Below are 15,681 nucleotides of genomic sequence, written 5' to 3'. Positions count from 1 at the left end.
ATTTGCAATAAACATTTCCTTATCAAGACCCAGAGACGGGAAAAATGCCCAATAAAAGCAATAAGAAATTCATGTTCAGGTGGGGTGCACAAGTGTTTTTATCCCTGTAACTGCACAGCTTGTGAGAGTCTGCCTGTGAAACAAGGTCGGTATTTTCTAATATTAAAAAATAAAACAAAACAACAATTTCAAAACACTCGAGAATTCTGTGCCAAACAGCTTGTACCAGCATGCCATTTGTGACAAATCTGCGAGTTTTGATCCTATGCTTGTTTGAGGCAGGGAGGGAAATGGAAGTTTTCAAAATGGGTGAAGTTATTCCTGTCTGAGAAATACCTGCATTTGGTGCAAACAGGGATCCAAAGTCCCTTCAGTCTTGTAACAGATAGCTCTGGATTTTTCTTTTTAGATAGCTGTGAACAAGCCATCTATGTTTTACTTATATTTAACATTTTGAACTCTCTAAACAAGTGTAAGCTACATTATGTCTTCTGTTTCTAAAGATAAGCCAGTCCAGTTTTTAGGTTTAAAATGGAACAAAGGAAGAGCCACAGTTACCAGAATGACAAAATTAAACTTGGCAAAAGTAATGAATTTTATTTACAAATACATGTATGAGGATTACAACAGAAACACACTAGTGAAACTCCATCTCAACAAAAGCAATGATTTATTGGTAATGGCATTAAATGAAACAGATTGACAGTCTCTGGCTATGGTCAAGCAATTATCCAGGAGTAGTAGATAAAAGTGAAGATCTCGTTTGATTGCAATAAGGCTTTCCAGTGTCTCGCATCCTAGTGGCTCTCTCCTTTTTTGCCAACTACCTGATAAGAGAAAACAACAGAAAGAAACAATTAGCATTTAACCAAAGACATGTCCCCATTTTTTTTTTAAATTAGCATCAAAATAAATGCAACATTTTCAACTAAATTAGTGCATTTAAGCATGCGTTGTAGCACTTGCAGAAGCTATGGATCCCTCTAAAGAACTAAGAGGGACGCAAGACACAAGAAACTTATCTTTAGTATTAATACAAATAGCAAAACACCAGTCTCACTTGAGAAGAGTTAGAAGACAGTAACTGCAACATTAAACCACGTTTAACAATGTTATATACCAAGCATTCAACCTTAATATGCTATATAAAGTAATACAGCAAAAAGAGAACCACTGGGTGTTCCCATGATAAGTTTGTTCATTTCCCTTGGTGTGCACTTCACTGAGAACATTTACCTTATAATGCAGTTCAAACCTGAGGAGAAATCTGGATGTCATCTGATTTTCAGTCTGTCTTTGTCAAAACATTATTCCTTACCAGGGCAACTTCTACTCTCCAATTCTGCAAACTCCACCAGGAATCAGAGTCATCTCAGTACTTCTCATTTCAGAAAAGATTACCGCTGCCACCAGGCTTTGGCAGCCAACAGCAAGTACAAGACCAGCACTCTACATACTGCCATGCAAGCTTACAGGTCGCACAGTTCATAACAGAAGGGTGTTCAGTCCCCTTCGTTAAAATAACTGAATGCAAGATCCAGAGAGCAGAAAACAATGTGATTCTGGGCACTTTTCTGAAAAGATTCAGATTAGTTCCAGTGCTCTTGCAGACCCTAGAAAACACCCATTTATAAGTCAAACAAAATTAAAAGATAATAAATCTTAAAAAGTTTGGACTTAACAACTGCAAGAGAGCATGGGCAAGGCAACAATCCCCAACTCGTTTCCATCTAACCAAAGCAGCACTTACAGACCTGACATAGTTTTGTCAGGATGAGCATTTTGAGGATCTCCATTAATGGAATATAGAATTTCCAATTACTAACACTGAAAACCAAGGAGTTAAAACCTTTTCTGTACTCTGACTCATATAGCAAATACGTTAATGATTAATTACCTCTGCAATCAGGTGACAATACACCACATGAGATTCAATAGAGAAATACAGAGCTGTGGGACATGACCCATGGCAAACCAAAACCAATATACCCACAGCTCTGAACTGGAGAATTCTCATGGACTCATGGAAATTCTCTCTGATCCTGCTCCTCCACTTCTTGGAGGAAGATTTTTTTGGGGGGAGGTAAACTATTCTTTTGGTGAGCTGAGTTGTAACCATCACAAGGTAGCTGAGATCTACAAAAAGCCCTTTTAAAGGCCCCTTTCATCTCCAAGGAACCTTTGACCAGGAACGTATCACCAAGCTGTAAATTCAACTTAATGATTAAGGAAAATTCCACTTGACAACATGAGGAAAAAAAAGGAAAGAAAAAAAAATCAGAAAACCAGTCACTAACATTAAGATCCAATTAATCAAGTTAAAAAAAGTTAAACTGGTCATGAAGCAGTATTTATTCTTTGTGTTTCCAAGACAAACTGTGTTTAGACACAGATTAAGCAAAGAAGAAAAAAAGAGAGAAAAAGAAAAAATGCAGTTGAAAGATTAAAGATTAGATGTTAGCAAGTGTGTAACTCCAACGAAAAATATTGCTGTACCAGTCTGAAGTTGAAATTGACAACTCGCCCATGTGTATTATCTGTGAAAATTAATCATGCTGATATGGAGATTTTGTCATCACAGCTCAAAGAAACCCATCTTCTGACCACCCCACTCTACCTTCCCAAGAAGAAAAAGGACATAGGAACTTAAATCAAGCAATCATCATTATTATTTTATCCGTAACGGATCCATTTCCCTTCCGTTGATAGAAGGAGCGGCCATCTAGTGCACTTTAAGATACTGCTTACAGCCTGAAATTCCCATGTAATAAGAGAACGTTTTGAAGGAGGCTTTTCTGGTACCGTTTTTGTAACCACAGCCTGACAGCAACAAAAAAAACATCCTCTATGGCTCATTACAAACAGTACAACGGGAAACTATCACTGAGCCTTGCGGAGCAGAAGTGGGCATTTTTGTGTGCGTGGTTTTGTTTTCAGTTCATAAAGAAGAGGTCAGACAACTGATGTGTTGCTGTTGGAGTACCCTGATGAGGCCACCTTTGTACAAACACTCACCAGCTCCTGTGTCTGCCTTCAGGAGGTTCCCTAGAGCCAAGTGGGGGACAGTAACGGGTACTTGGCAGCCCCTGCTGGCTTGCACACTACTTAATGAAGGGTCACACCAAAGAACACTAGATTGTACTAAGATTAAAAAGCCAAGTCTTGCTACAGCATTTCACAAACTACATTTCAAACAGCTTTCACAAAATGCAATACAGGCTGAAGAATGAGTTACAGAAAAAAAAAATTAAAAGTATCACATGTTATGCTTTAAAAATGTCAAGTTTGGGATAAAAAGAACAGAAACTTTGAAAGACTGAAAGAGAAGTGCTTAAAATAAGATTTGGATGGAGGAAAAAAAGAAAAAGATGAGTTGATGCGTCAGAAGGTAGAGAAGGCTGTTCCTGATTGCAGAAGGCGCAGAGATGGCTCTTGCATCAGTGCTGAGATTGTGGAAAGGGTGAAAGAGATGCTAGATGAGCAGAGGGAGCAAGGAAGGGAGTAGTGCCACACCACATCAATCTTATTATTACTTTTTAATTTCTTCTGCATTTTTAGTTCTTTAGAAATGGGAAGTTAAGCTGAAAAACAAACAAACAAAATGTTACAAGGAAAACAGCAGCAACAGAGAGCAAATAAGTAGTTCCAGAACGCCTTGGTTCAGGAGGGGGCCAAAAAAAATCCCACCACCTGTCCACATTCCCCAGCCTCAAAACTGAGGAGCAATCTTTTATTTCTTAGTACCAGAAGTGAACAAGAACTATATTGACATTAAGTTGCACCATCTTAAAAAAAGAGTTTACAAGTTCACCACCTGATTCACACGAATCTACCTAAGACTAAGCCATCAATCACGAGTTACAAAAGCACAGCACCTACACCTTTACCCAGCACTTTAGCTGTCTATCCCATGACTTAGCTTGACTGAGAAGCAAATTTGGAAGCAAGCTTCACATGTAAGCTACTACATCTCAAATGAAATCTCAAATCAAGTCTCTACCACAGTAGCTTGCATAGCTTAAATGAAGCCTTAAATCAGACCACATGTGGCCAAGAGCAGCAGTAATTCTAGTGTTAAGGACAGTTCTTTTAACAAAGGCATACCTTTAAGGCATGCTTTTCAAAAACTACTTCTCAATGTTAGATGTGCATGGGAAGGGGATATTTACCACAAATCTTTTGCTGTTTGGGCGCCCTTAATTTAAGCAGGGCAACGAATCTCAGCTCTCTCCCCTCTCTTCCCTGTGCTTAACCCAGTTAAGATCTACATTTTTTCCCCCCTTATGTTCCCCTTTCCTGTCACGCCAGACTTCCCTCCTCCCCAGAGGTTAAAAGGAGCAGGATACACACAATATACCACAGCAAGTTGGAAATACCTTTTTTATAATCCAACTTTATTCACCAAATGCTAACTACACGTATGTCAAAACTAACTTAAGGCCGAGATCCCTACTGAAGGGCCTGCTTAACTTCACCTGCTTCGTACTCCTCGGCACTGCTTCTCAGAGTAGGTGAGCTGCAGGTTTGCATTTGGCAGTGTAAGTTCTGGAAACAATACCTCATTTATATTAAACACAAACTGTCTTACTGATCAAGAGGAGGTGATTTTTCCTGCAGCCCTGCTGGTGTTAGCAGAGCACCGCAAGCAAACACAAGTTTTCCTTGGCTGTCTGAAGGACAGGGCTGCTTCAGTTATGCATCTTAATAACTGTGTGCCGAGCAACGAGCTGCTACAGCTGAGCATTCATCCACATCCCACCGCAACTGGGTATCAAAATACATCTGCCTGATCCTCTGCAGAAGTCATTGAAACCAGTGTTTTGTTTTAGATTTTGAAATTGAACACATCTACAATCATCTGAGCAGCAACGTGATGAATCATAAAACCCCTAACTGGAATCACACTCATGCCTGCTTTTTAATTGCAGCCCTTCAGATAACATTTTACTAATTCTTACAAACGCTTCTCAGAAATATAGGGAAAAAAGCATTCCCCCATCTCATTAATCATGCTGCAATACTACTTCTATCATGAAGAGAAGAGAAATATCAACAGAACAGGCAGGCTGAGAGAAGGAAGTCAGATAGTTGAGAGCAGTGAGGAGTAGGGTGGGTAACTACTGAAGGAGATGAAAAGAAAAATAAGGTTTCCCAGTTAATCTACATGCCTGAATATAATTAATGCCCAACACTATATTAAGGTTTCATAGCTGACAGGATCAGTGGAAGAGAGGAAACAAAAGTTAGAATTCCTAAGAGCTCTGTAACTCTGACAGACTACACATCCCATTTAGCATGATAAAATATTTTAACAGCCTAATATTAAAACTACATGTTCAGGAAGCAAAATAGGACTGAGAGGATTAGCTACCTCACGAGCTAACAAAGCAAGCTCTTCTACTCATGGTAGTTCTGACCAGCTCCTTAACGTCCTGATATTACCAGGGATCAGTACCACACCTGTAAGGTGTGAGGTAGATCCACCTCTTGTGGGTTTGTGCTCCCCTCCCCTTCCAGTTAAACATAAGTCACAAATCACATTCCCTGAGAGTGCAAACATTCACCAGTGAACTTCAGTGAAATCAAAATTTTAACTAACACGGTATTTGCTAGGCTATATAGCAGCTTCCAAGCACCTACACTGCATCTAGAGCAGAGAGAGACTGACAAATCCCCTCTAAGTACAGTGCACAGATGAGACCCACACTACTTTAAACTTCTTTATGGGGTTGGGCATGTACTTAGAATCATAAACCAGCCCAGGCTGGAAGGGACCTCATGAGATCACCAGCTTCAAGCCTTCACGGGAAAAGCATGCTTAGATGAGATTCTCTAGCACCTTTTCCAATTGCATCTTCAAAACCTCCAGTAAGGGGGTTTCCACCACACCCCTGGAACAGTTGTTCCAGGGATTAATTGGTCTCACTTTAAAAAAAAAATCTTGTATCAAGACAAAACCTCTCCCAGAGCAGCTTGTATCCTCAATGTATCATCAGTTACCAAAAAAAACAAAATACTATCTGAACATTCAGATGGTCAGGTTTAAAGAGTGCATTTGTTTGAAAACAAACTCTCAGTACTTTAGAAAGCAAAACTAATTTACAGAGTTTACAGAGAAATGAAACAGACTATTATCAGATACCGAAAATATCAGTGTTGAGTGCTATCCTATCCTCTTCCCCAAAATACCAGAGAAGTAAGGCAGATAACTCATGTTATATTAAATAGTAATGACAATTCATTGCAGGTAGTGTCCTATTATCGTAAGTAGTTGGAAAAAAAAAAAAAGCTGTACAAAAAACCCTCAACCATGTAAGCAGATTTTAAATAAAGCAACCTATTTCTAGTATTGGATGAACCAGAAGTGCTCCATTAGAAACATCTCAATTAGGTATCCAGTTAATTTTAGTATATTAGAGCATCTTTTTCAATGACTTTACATTTCAGTGAAAGACAGCAAAACCTGTTAACTGATTAACTTTATTATTTGCAAAGTTATTAAGTTTTAAATGTAAAAGTTAAGATCATTTTTAACATAAAAACTCAAAGTATATGAAGTACGACAACCATTAGCATTTTTAGCCTTCTGGAGTTATAGGCAGTTTGTATAATAAATTCCATGGTGCTTTCAATGTTATTGGTCACCTAGACAGAAGTCCGTAGGCAGGGTTACAACAGCAAATGTCTTCCTAAACAAGCTAAGTTTTAAAGCAGTTTACTTTAAAAAGATATTAAATTTTGAAGAAAAAACGTAAGTAGCTTTAAGGTTTCAATACTTTCAAACCCATTTCACATTCTCAAAAAAAAAAAATCAAACCAATTGAGAATGCCTTATTGCTCAGCACTCGTGGGTCTAAAGTCACACCGTAACAAGTTGTTCACTTCTTCCTTTAGTTTTAAAAAGAGCAGGTATGTTTAATGTAATGGCCACTTTGTGACCAAAATCTTTTTTGGATCTGAATTTTACATAACATTGCCCACTGGATAAAATCTAAAAAGTCCTTCACCAAAGCAGAAGTCCAATCAGTCACAAGGAGACTCCATTTCATACACAGGCTTGCTTCTCTACTTCCTGAACACCATCAGAATGCAAGTTTCTAAATCAAGGTATAAAACTCACAGCTGTTAAGAAACACTGCCTACAGCACACGTAATTTGAAAGTCCCTTGTGTTTTAAATAGTTGGTGTATACATTCTTACCCATATTTGTGTTGTGGGTTTTTTTTTGGTTGTTGTTTGCTTTTACAGAGCTGATGAACAAGAATTTATAGGTAGAACCAAAGATCAGTATCTGTAAGATAAATCTACATTTTGTTTGGGAGGCCAAATCTACCTTAAGTCATGGAATTATAACAACAACCAAGTGCATTTGTTCAGTCAACCTGTTTTTGAGAACATTCAGAACATTCATAAGTGCTTTTAAGAAAGAAGACTCACTCGCTTGAAGTCATTCATATTTGTTGCTTGGACTGGAGTTCCAATAAACGTGAAGTATGTAATTCTTGTTGTCTCTTCATCACCATGATTGGATTGGACAAACAACTAAAAAAAATCCCAAGAGACAAGAGCTAAGGTAAATAGTCCATCCCTGAATTAATACATAAAATGTTAGCCTCCCAAGATTTTTGAACCACCCCAGTAAATGCTTTTTCCCATTATAAAGGCCTTGTTACCCTCTAGAGAGGCTACTGTCCTCTTATTTCAAATGATGACTATATAAAATGCTATTATTTTCCCAGCAGTTTGTTTAAAAACCCATGGAGCTTGGATATTTCTTGCTTCCTCTTCCAATCTGAGACCACACTCAGCAACTGAAATGCACTGAAATGTTCAATCAACTATGAGACCATAACTTGCAAACACAGAACTCAGACCATGAAAAGCATTTCCTTAGAATAGAATTCACGGGTTACATTAGATGAGCAGTTCAATGCAATATTGCAGGAAATGGGGCTAATGCAGACCCAGGGTAATAATGTCAAGAAGAATGCAATTCCAGCATCAGCTTTGTCATGGTGGATATTGCACTAAAACCCATATTTAAAATGGGAGAGGAAGAACTGCACCTGCATTTAAGAGTCACAAAAAGCTTACGTGGAATTCGTAGAAAGTCTCTTATAGCAAGAGGGTTAGAGAGCTCATTAAAAGACAAAGGTGATTTGATTACAGCATTTAAGAACACTTAAGAGGACCGGGTATTGGGTTTTAAGTATCAAGTACTTCACTTGATACTTACAAGTCTGTCATTTTTGCAATCAGGCTACTGATAAACTGGATTTCTTACCTTCTAAACTCCCCAAACGAAGACAAGATGCCTTTCAAGAAGGTGTGTTAGTAATGGAATTAGGTGATCTTCATGGTCCCTTCCATTCTAACTCCCCTGCCATGGGCAGGGACAACTCCCACTAGAAGGTTTTTCTTTCTAATATCAAAATCTTCCCTTTTTTCAATCTCTCATGAAGAGATGAAAATGAACCTCATCACACATATGAGGTCAGAGACATCACATGCATACAGCCTTGCCCGACCTTAAATTTCAGAAATCCTTTGAGCATTAACCTATAGTATGCAATCAGTGGAGAGCAACTAAGAACACCTGCGGTCAAATCAACAAACGTCACAGTGCTTGAGAAGTCTACTAAGCTCTCAGGCTGCACAGAGCTCAGAGCAGAAGCTTTACTTACAGTTACACTGTTAACATTCTGAAATTTAACATAGCGAAGCTGGATAATGCCATCTTCTTTAATATCATCTGGTGTTAGCTCCAGGGCTTGAGTTGGTTCACTTCTCTCTGCCTCTTCAAAATCCATAGATCGAGGAAGGTTGATAAAGATTTTTATATACTTTGGACCTTGTCCTGTGTTAAGATATGGAATTGGGATTCAGTTCCTTATACATGTTCTCAAAATGCTACCAAAAAAGCCCTTGCTTATCACAGCATCTAGGTACAGCTGAAGTTGCACTACTTTCCTACATTTCAGTGACAGAATTCCATACGAGAAATCCAATGAAATGTCTAAAAATAATTGGGTTTGGGTGATGTCATACCTGAGTATTTTCTGTAATTGTATAACATAAATCAATTAGCATAAAAATTAAAATATGCCGTTCACTAGCTCTTACGTTTAATTCTTGAATAGAATGTCGGTTCTCCTTACAGCATGTCAAATACAGTCAATATTTATATTTGTGTCATACCAATGCACAACAACAGCATAGTATTACTGTGAGATCAATCTGTTATGTTATTTATTTACACCAAATTTACTGAAGCTGCTATGGGAGTCACAGAAGGCAAGAGGTTCTAGGGACAAGCATCATTTTTTGAAATTTAAGCTAAACACAGGTAAAGCTTAGATTCTAAGGATACGATTAAACAGACATTTCACTCACCATTATCTGGCCCCTGAAGTTTCATAGAATAAAGTTTGACCGGTTGACTAAAAGCTACAGTAATAAGCAGCTGTGGAGGAGAAAGTTGTTGTTAAATACTGTTTTCTTCATCCTTCTAAACAAGCATAGCACAACAATTAACTAGAAGTCTGAGCTTGTAACTTAAAATCAAGTATTTACATTCTCTATATTCCACACATGCACTAGTCTGCCACTAGTCATCAGTAAATGGCAGTCTGCTTGGAGTTTCCCCCACAAATGGATAGAAAACAAAATGCTACAATGATCTCTGTATACCAGTTTTGCTTCCATCCACCTACCATATCCCACTCTTCCTTATACCACTATAGTGATATCAAGCAATCAAGATCTTTAAAAAATGCTTAAAGACCAGACATCACTGAAAGCATCTCACTTAAGAAAAATATTTACTGTACCTGCTCATCGCAGTCTGATTCCAAGTAGGTAGAGTCTTTACGTAAACAATTATCAAATCCATGCTCATCGCTTTCATTAAGACATTCACAGCCGGCTTTATTGATAAATGGCATTAAATCCATCTGAAAGGAAAGAGAAAAGCATTACTGAGCGCATTAAATCTGCCGTGAACTTATCTGAGATTAGCAGACGCTGGAATGAATGAAATTCCCCATTCAACACATTAAGAAACAGAACACAGAAAACCTCAGGGCTTTTTTTTTTTTTAAACAAAAAAGATAAAATTAAAAATGCTGTAGTACTCAGATGTATCCCATTCAGAATTCAGTGTTTTCCCACTCAAAGTACCACCCCCCAGCACACAAGTTTACCATATTGAGAATAAGCTATTGGGCACAGGGAGAATTTTTCAGATACATTTTTGATTAACTTCACCTGGCTACAAATACACTGACATTAGACCGGAGCTATGATTAAGCTAGCAGATAAAACAGAAATGGCTTTCCCATCCAAAATAGTTCTCCCTTCTGCATAAACTAAACTAACCCAAGTGCAACTGAAGCACAGTAAACCACTTTTAAATATATAAATCCAGTATTCCGTTACCTTAAGGCCTGAAGGCACAGTATCAACATCTCATACCACAACAGTACAAATTTGAGATCACAATCAGCACACAGTCAGAGAAAACTCCAGACAAAACCTATAGGAACTTTTGGCATGGCAACCTGAAATACCTTTCTTAGAGACATATGAGGTCCCAAAGAGTAACATACACTCGTGAAAAAAATGACTGCGTGTTACTAGGCAGGCTTTAGCTTCATGATATAAACGAAATTCGAGCACAGGCTGCTGAGAGAACACAAATCACTGCTGGCCACTTCTCCTAACTATGCTAGTCCAAACAAAATAAACAAATAATGCACCTGACTGCCCTTCCCCTTCCAGGCCCCCTCTGCCTGCCTGCAACATCCAAACAAAGACCCAGCCTGTATCCTGCATGCTGAGCAGACGCAAGGTAAGAAAGGAGGCATGCAGCTGTGCAAGAGAAGGATGCATTCCTGGAGCAGCTGGCAGTCCAGTTTGGGTCAACTATATTCTAAAACTGCATTCCAGCCTACTGCTAATAAGTCAAACAGAATTCCTGCTTGGCTCATATAATCCTGAATGCACTCAGGGTCTTACCCCCATGAAGTAAGATCTCCTAACAAGATTAACTTTTAATAGAAGATGCCATCTCCATCTCAAAACAAATATAACTTTGGAGATGCATGCTAACCTCACATATTTGCTCTTGCTACTTGAATGATTTTCAGTGTGTCTTGGGCTGCTATCTAACAAGCTGAACCTTTGTCCTGTGACATTCCAGTACCTCTACACAGGATTTCACAGTAATTATAGATGTGAGTGTTCACATATAAAATGAAGTGCCATGCATACTCTGCAACAGCTAACAAGTAGCTGAACTGCTAGAAATTCAAGTGACCTGTGCCCTTGAAGCTTCTTAAATGAGAAACATTCAGCTGGGTTTGCATCCTCCTCACATGCCTGATAGGATATGGCTAGCTATGAATTTCAAATAGTTACCCTCCAAAGAAACCTGGCTTTGCATTTGACATCATTTTGACTTCTACAGATACTCATCACAGCTAAGTTTAGCGTATTTTGAGCATATTAGATTTGCTAATGCAAAGTAATGTGCACGCTACAGCAGTAGCACATAACTAAGTCACATGTCACAGTTCAGTGCAGTGGTGTATTGTATTTCACCTAACTGGGTTCATACTCCTGGCAGAACAATAGACAACCTCGTTTAAGGAGTAACCCTACACCAAGGATTGCTTGGAGAACACCACCTAAGATGACAGCTCTAGGAAAGTGTTTTGTCACATTAGAGTTCTCATTTACATGTGTTTGGTAGTACAGCTGTCAGATCGGCTTGTGATTTGAAACACAATTGCTTAAGGTAACAGGAAAACACGCCGAACATGGTGAAAATAATTTCCTGAGAGCATCGAGTATTTCTAAGGGGGTGGTTCTGTTATTGAGCAATTTTGATTTTTCTAGAAGACACATACAAATCACGCAGTGATAAAATCAAAAATACAGATTTTTAAATTATTAGGAAAATAAGTTTCTCCTTGTGTTATTTAGATGTTAGGTTTAAAAAACTATTTAGGATAAGAATATATATTTACAAGTGTTGACTTTTCTATTTTAACTTGTGATCTACTTAGTTTATGTTATCCATGAAAGCTGATCAGTGATTACTGCAGTTGTACTTAGTACCCCAAAAGAAGCAAAATAGTATTCATTAAGTATTAAAAGGAAAGTTTCTCCAGCAACGGGTTTTAGGTTTTTGTTTGTTTTTTAACAAGATGAGAAAGAAGTTTTAAGAAATGGAGGTGCACAAGGAAGAAAAAAGAAAAGGCAATCCATAAACAACAAATTCACCTAGCAACACAGGAATAACAGTATTTCTTAAGGACCAGCTAGAGTAATTTTTCAAAGTTTTTGACAGCTATGTCTAACGATGTATTTTTTCCACGGAAGACTTTACACTTGGAAAAGCGTTTTGGGAAAACAGATTGTGATGTCTGAGAAGGGGTAAGAAAAAGAATACACAGCTGTAGCAAAGTCTTCATAAAACGTGAAATTCATTATTTTAATCACTAAGGGCTAAGCCTAGAGATTTTTCTTGAAACATTTTCCAATTCTGTTACATGCATATATTTAGTAAGTACAGTTAATTTTTTTTAATTTTGTCTGAAAAAGGAAACCCAGACGGGTGATCTTTCTAAAGCTACAGGAAGCCTGTAGTTTTGCCTAAAGTAGCATTGTTTGACAAGAATATGTTTAGAAAGGAACACATTTTCAACAGGTTCAAGTTGTGCAAGCGTTAGAAAGAGACTTAAGAGATGCATACATATCCTTTTGGAATATCTGTATCTTCATTGTTTCCAGGATCATTCTCCAGGTGCTGCTTAATTTTTTCTTCTAAACCTACAGCATCTGCTCCTTGATATTGGTCAATTCGCACTTTGTTTCGAAAAAACAGAAACGTCGGTGTTGCTGATATATTATTGGTAGCAGCTGTTCCCTAGAATGCATAAATTAGTTAAGTGTTACCTAACAGACCATTACCAATATCAGACAGAAGTGTTGTTTTCACCTAGATGACAATGTACACAACATATTGATCAAGATACATTAGCCCCCCCAAAATCACAAACAGTATTTGCTATTTTACAAAGATCTCCAACTTGAACAACCATTTCAAATTCATTTAAGTTCTTCAGATCCTCCTAATCCCTCATACATTTGGGTGTATCTGAATGGATTTCATGTTGTCAGTAGATTTGTTGGTATGCCATGAAAGTCATACTATTTGCTTGCTCTCGAAGGCAGAAGCCTGCTTCATTTACCATTTACCACAAGCATTCTTTACACTTGTATTTCTTCCCTTTCCCAAGACACTTTCACACACACCCTGGAAGTTGCCACTCTAGAAGATGATTTCCATTTGATTTCTACCTGTATGTTTGTTATGCACCCATAGCAGCTTCCCCAAAGCTTTCCATAATTAAGTGTCATTTGCAAAGCGTTGATACATCTTCATTCATCTCTGTCCCACTATCATTTGCAGTAACACAAGACACTTCCTTTCAACACACCCTTGTTAGTTTTTGTTAACAACCCTTAAGTCAATCAACAGCTCATCACCCGTTTCTTATATTCCTCATTTTATTCAGTAATTATTGCAGAATTTGTTTGGAAAGACTTGCTCTTCCTAATTCATACTGGTGTTCTCTCATTTTAAACTGTATTATTTAAGTAGCACAGGCAGCAGAAACTGTTAAACCACTTGTACAACACTTGAATGAAATGTAACAAAGTGACAGTTGCAAGAATACATTTTGAAATAAAAGTATGGTTCATTCACATTTCTGTGCCTAAGTTACTTGTTATTTACCAAACACAAGAATGGATACTCTTACTATACCATTTGAACAGCTTTCCTTTCAGTTTCTCATTTACTCTATTTAATCTTCTTTTTCTCTCGCTAAAGAAAAAGAGTTGTTGAATACCAACCTGGCACTGATGCACATCCACTTCCAAAAAAGTTGCCTGGGGATATTTGTTACTCAGCGCATTGAATGCCGGGGCTATCCTTAAACAAGGGCCACATCTGTAAAAACAAAAAAAATCAATGATTATTGTTTTGCTTTGTTTTTAAGATACCTGCCCCACGCAGACTTAGCGCATTCACGTTCTTACTACATCCTTGGTTCACGTTAAAATAACCTTCCTACCTGGCTGACAGATGGCGAGCAATCTTACTGATACAATTAAGAATGACATTTAGAAACACATCACGAAGTGTTAATTCCCACTTCCTCAGACAGTTTCAATGTCACATGATTAGCTGCACCTATTAATTAATACGAACTTCATATTTTCCATCTAATCTGTTTAGCTCCAGCACCTTTTGCTGCAGAGTAAAATACTCTGACTTTTGTGGGCGCAAAGACTTAACTGCTTCTCCTGATGCAGTGAAACATGCTCTTAATAGAAAGTTAGTACTAGCGATTCCTGTTACCAGCTGTGAAAAATGTCTTCAGTGAAGTCTGTGTGGGACTTGAAATATTTGACAGTAACAGTATATTAAACCCTTAGCAGAAATCACAGGATTGTTACCGTGATAAACTTCATTGACTGTAACTGCAGCCAGTTACCACCAACGTAGCTCTATGGGCTTGGCTGAAAACACATATTTGTTAGTGATAATACATTTGTTAACGATAATACATACACGAAACGCACAGACACAGCTACCTTGACAAAGCAATGTTCTTATAACAAGCGAAGCTGTGGAAGGAGCAATTAAAAAGCAGAGCAGGGGAAGACTCCCACAGCAGCATATCAACATATATCCGAAGCAGAGCCCCGCGGTGTCGGTGTGACTCTGCAGACACACGCGGGGCGCTGAGGCAGCACTGACGGGACCGGTGTCGCGCTGAGGGCCGGGCCGTGAGGCGCCGCGGGGCCGTGAGGAGGCCGCGGGGCGCCGGCAGCGCGGAGCGGGCGGGCTCGCCAGGCGGCCGGTGAGCCGGGCAGCCTCCTTCCCTCCCCCCCGGCCGCCCCGCACTCACCCCCGCATGGTGAACTTGACGACGGCGAGGCGGGAGCCGGCGGCGCTGAGCTCGGGCTGGAACTCGGCGTCGTTGCCGATCGCCTTCACGCCCCCCATGGCGGGCGGCGGCCCCGGACCGCGATCTGCAGCGTCACGGCGCGCCCGGCATGCACCGCGCGCACCGCGCACGCGCGGCACGCCCCGTCCCAGCCCGGCCCGCCGGGAGGGGCCGCCGCCATTTTAGCTTGGGGCAGGCGCGAAGCGGGGGCGGCCATCTTGGTTTGGGGCAGAGCTGAGGGAGCCCGGTGCCCCAGCCGGGATGTACAGCCCCGGGGGCACAGACACAGTCCTCCGCCCCGGGGGGCTGCACCCATGGGTGCCAGCACCTGTGGGACCCACCCGCCAGCATGTGTGGAGCAGGAGGGCACCGCAACCTGCTGCTCCCCATCCTCGTGGTTGTGCCTGGTGTGCTTATCCTGCTGCTGGGCACTTACGCACGTTGTAACCCCCATCAGGCACTTACACACGTTGAGGTCTGCCTGAGCCATCTCATTCATGTGTGTTGGTGAAAAAAAATGTCATGTTTAAAGTCACAAAATAAACACATTCACCATTTTCATTAGTCCCTTAAGAAAGCTTAGTATTATCTGTTACTCAAAGTGCATTCCTGAGCCTTTTACAATAGCTGGGATACACCAATCACATATTTTTTCTTG

The 15,681-nt window shown here is 39.6% G+C and overlaps 1 protein-coding gene across 3 annotated transcripts; it reads right to left on the bottom strand.

The window, feature by feature from the left end:
- Positions 1 to 653: 653 nt before the first annotated feature.
- LOC309889444 (thioredoxin-like protein 1) lies at positions 654 to 15,136 on the bottom strand. 3 transcript variants are annotated; one of them, XM_082782293.1, is made up of 8 exons: positions 14,985 to 15,136; positions 13,924 to 14,020; positions 12,758 to 12,931; positions 9,831 to 9,953; positions 9,394 to 9,463; positions 8,685 to 8,857; positions 7,438 to 7,542; positions 654 to 827 (listed from the first exon to the last, which is right to left on the bottom strand). In XM_082782293.1, exons 1-8 carry the CDS (start codon positions 15,080 to 15,082, stop codon positions 798 to 800), a joined length of 870 nt encoding a protein of 289 aa, XP_082638419.1. In that variant the 5' UTR covers positions 15,083 to 15,136; the 3' UTR covers positions 654 to 797. The 3 variants fall into 3 exon arrangements, with proteins under 3 accessions (XP_082638419.1, XP_082638418.1, XP_082638420.1); XM_082782292.1 differs by lacking the exon at positions 654 to 827 and adding an exon at positions 875 to 2,537; XM_082782294.1 differs by lacking the exon at positions 654 to 827 and adding an exon at positions 2,578 to 3,581.
- Positions 15,137 to 15,681: the final 545 nt, after the last annotated feature.

The sequence above is a fragment of the Aythya marila genome (genome assembly GCF_965140915.1).
Source record: "Aythya marila genome assembly, chromosome: W".
Taxonomy (NCBI): domain Eukaryota; kingdom Metazoa; phylum Chordata; class Aves; order Anseriformes; family Anatidae; genus Aythya; species Aythya marila.
This window is presented reverse-complemented; position numbering and strand designations above follow the sequence as displayed.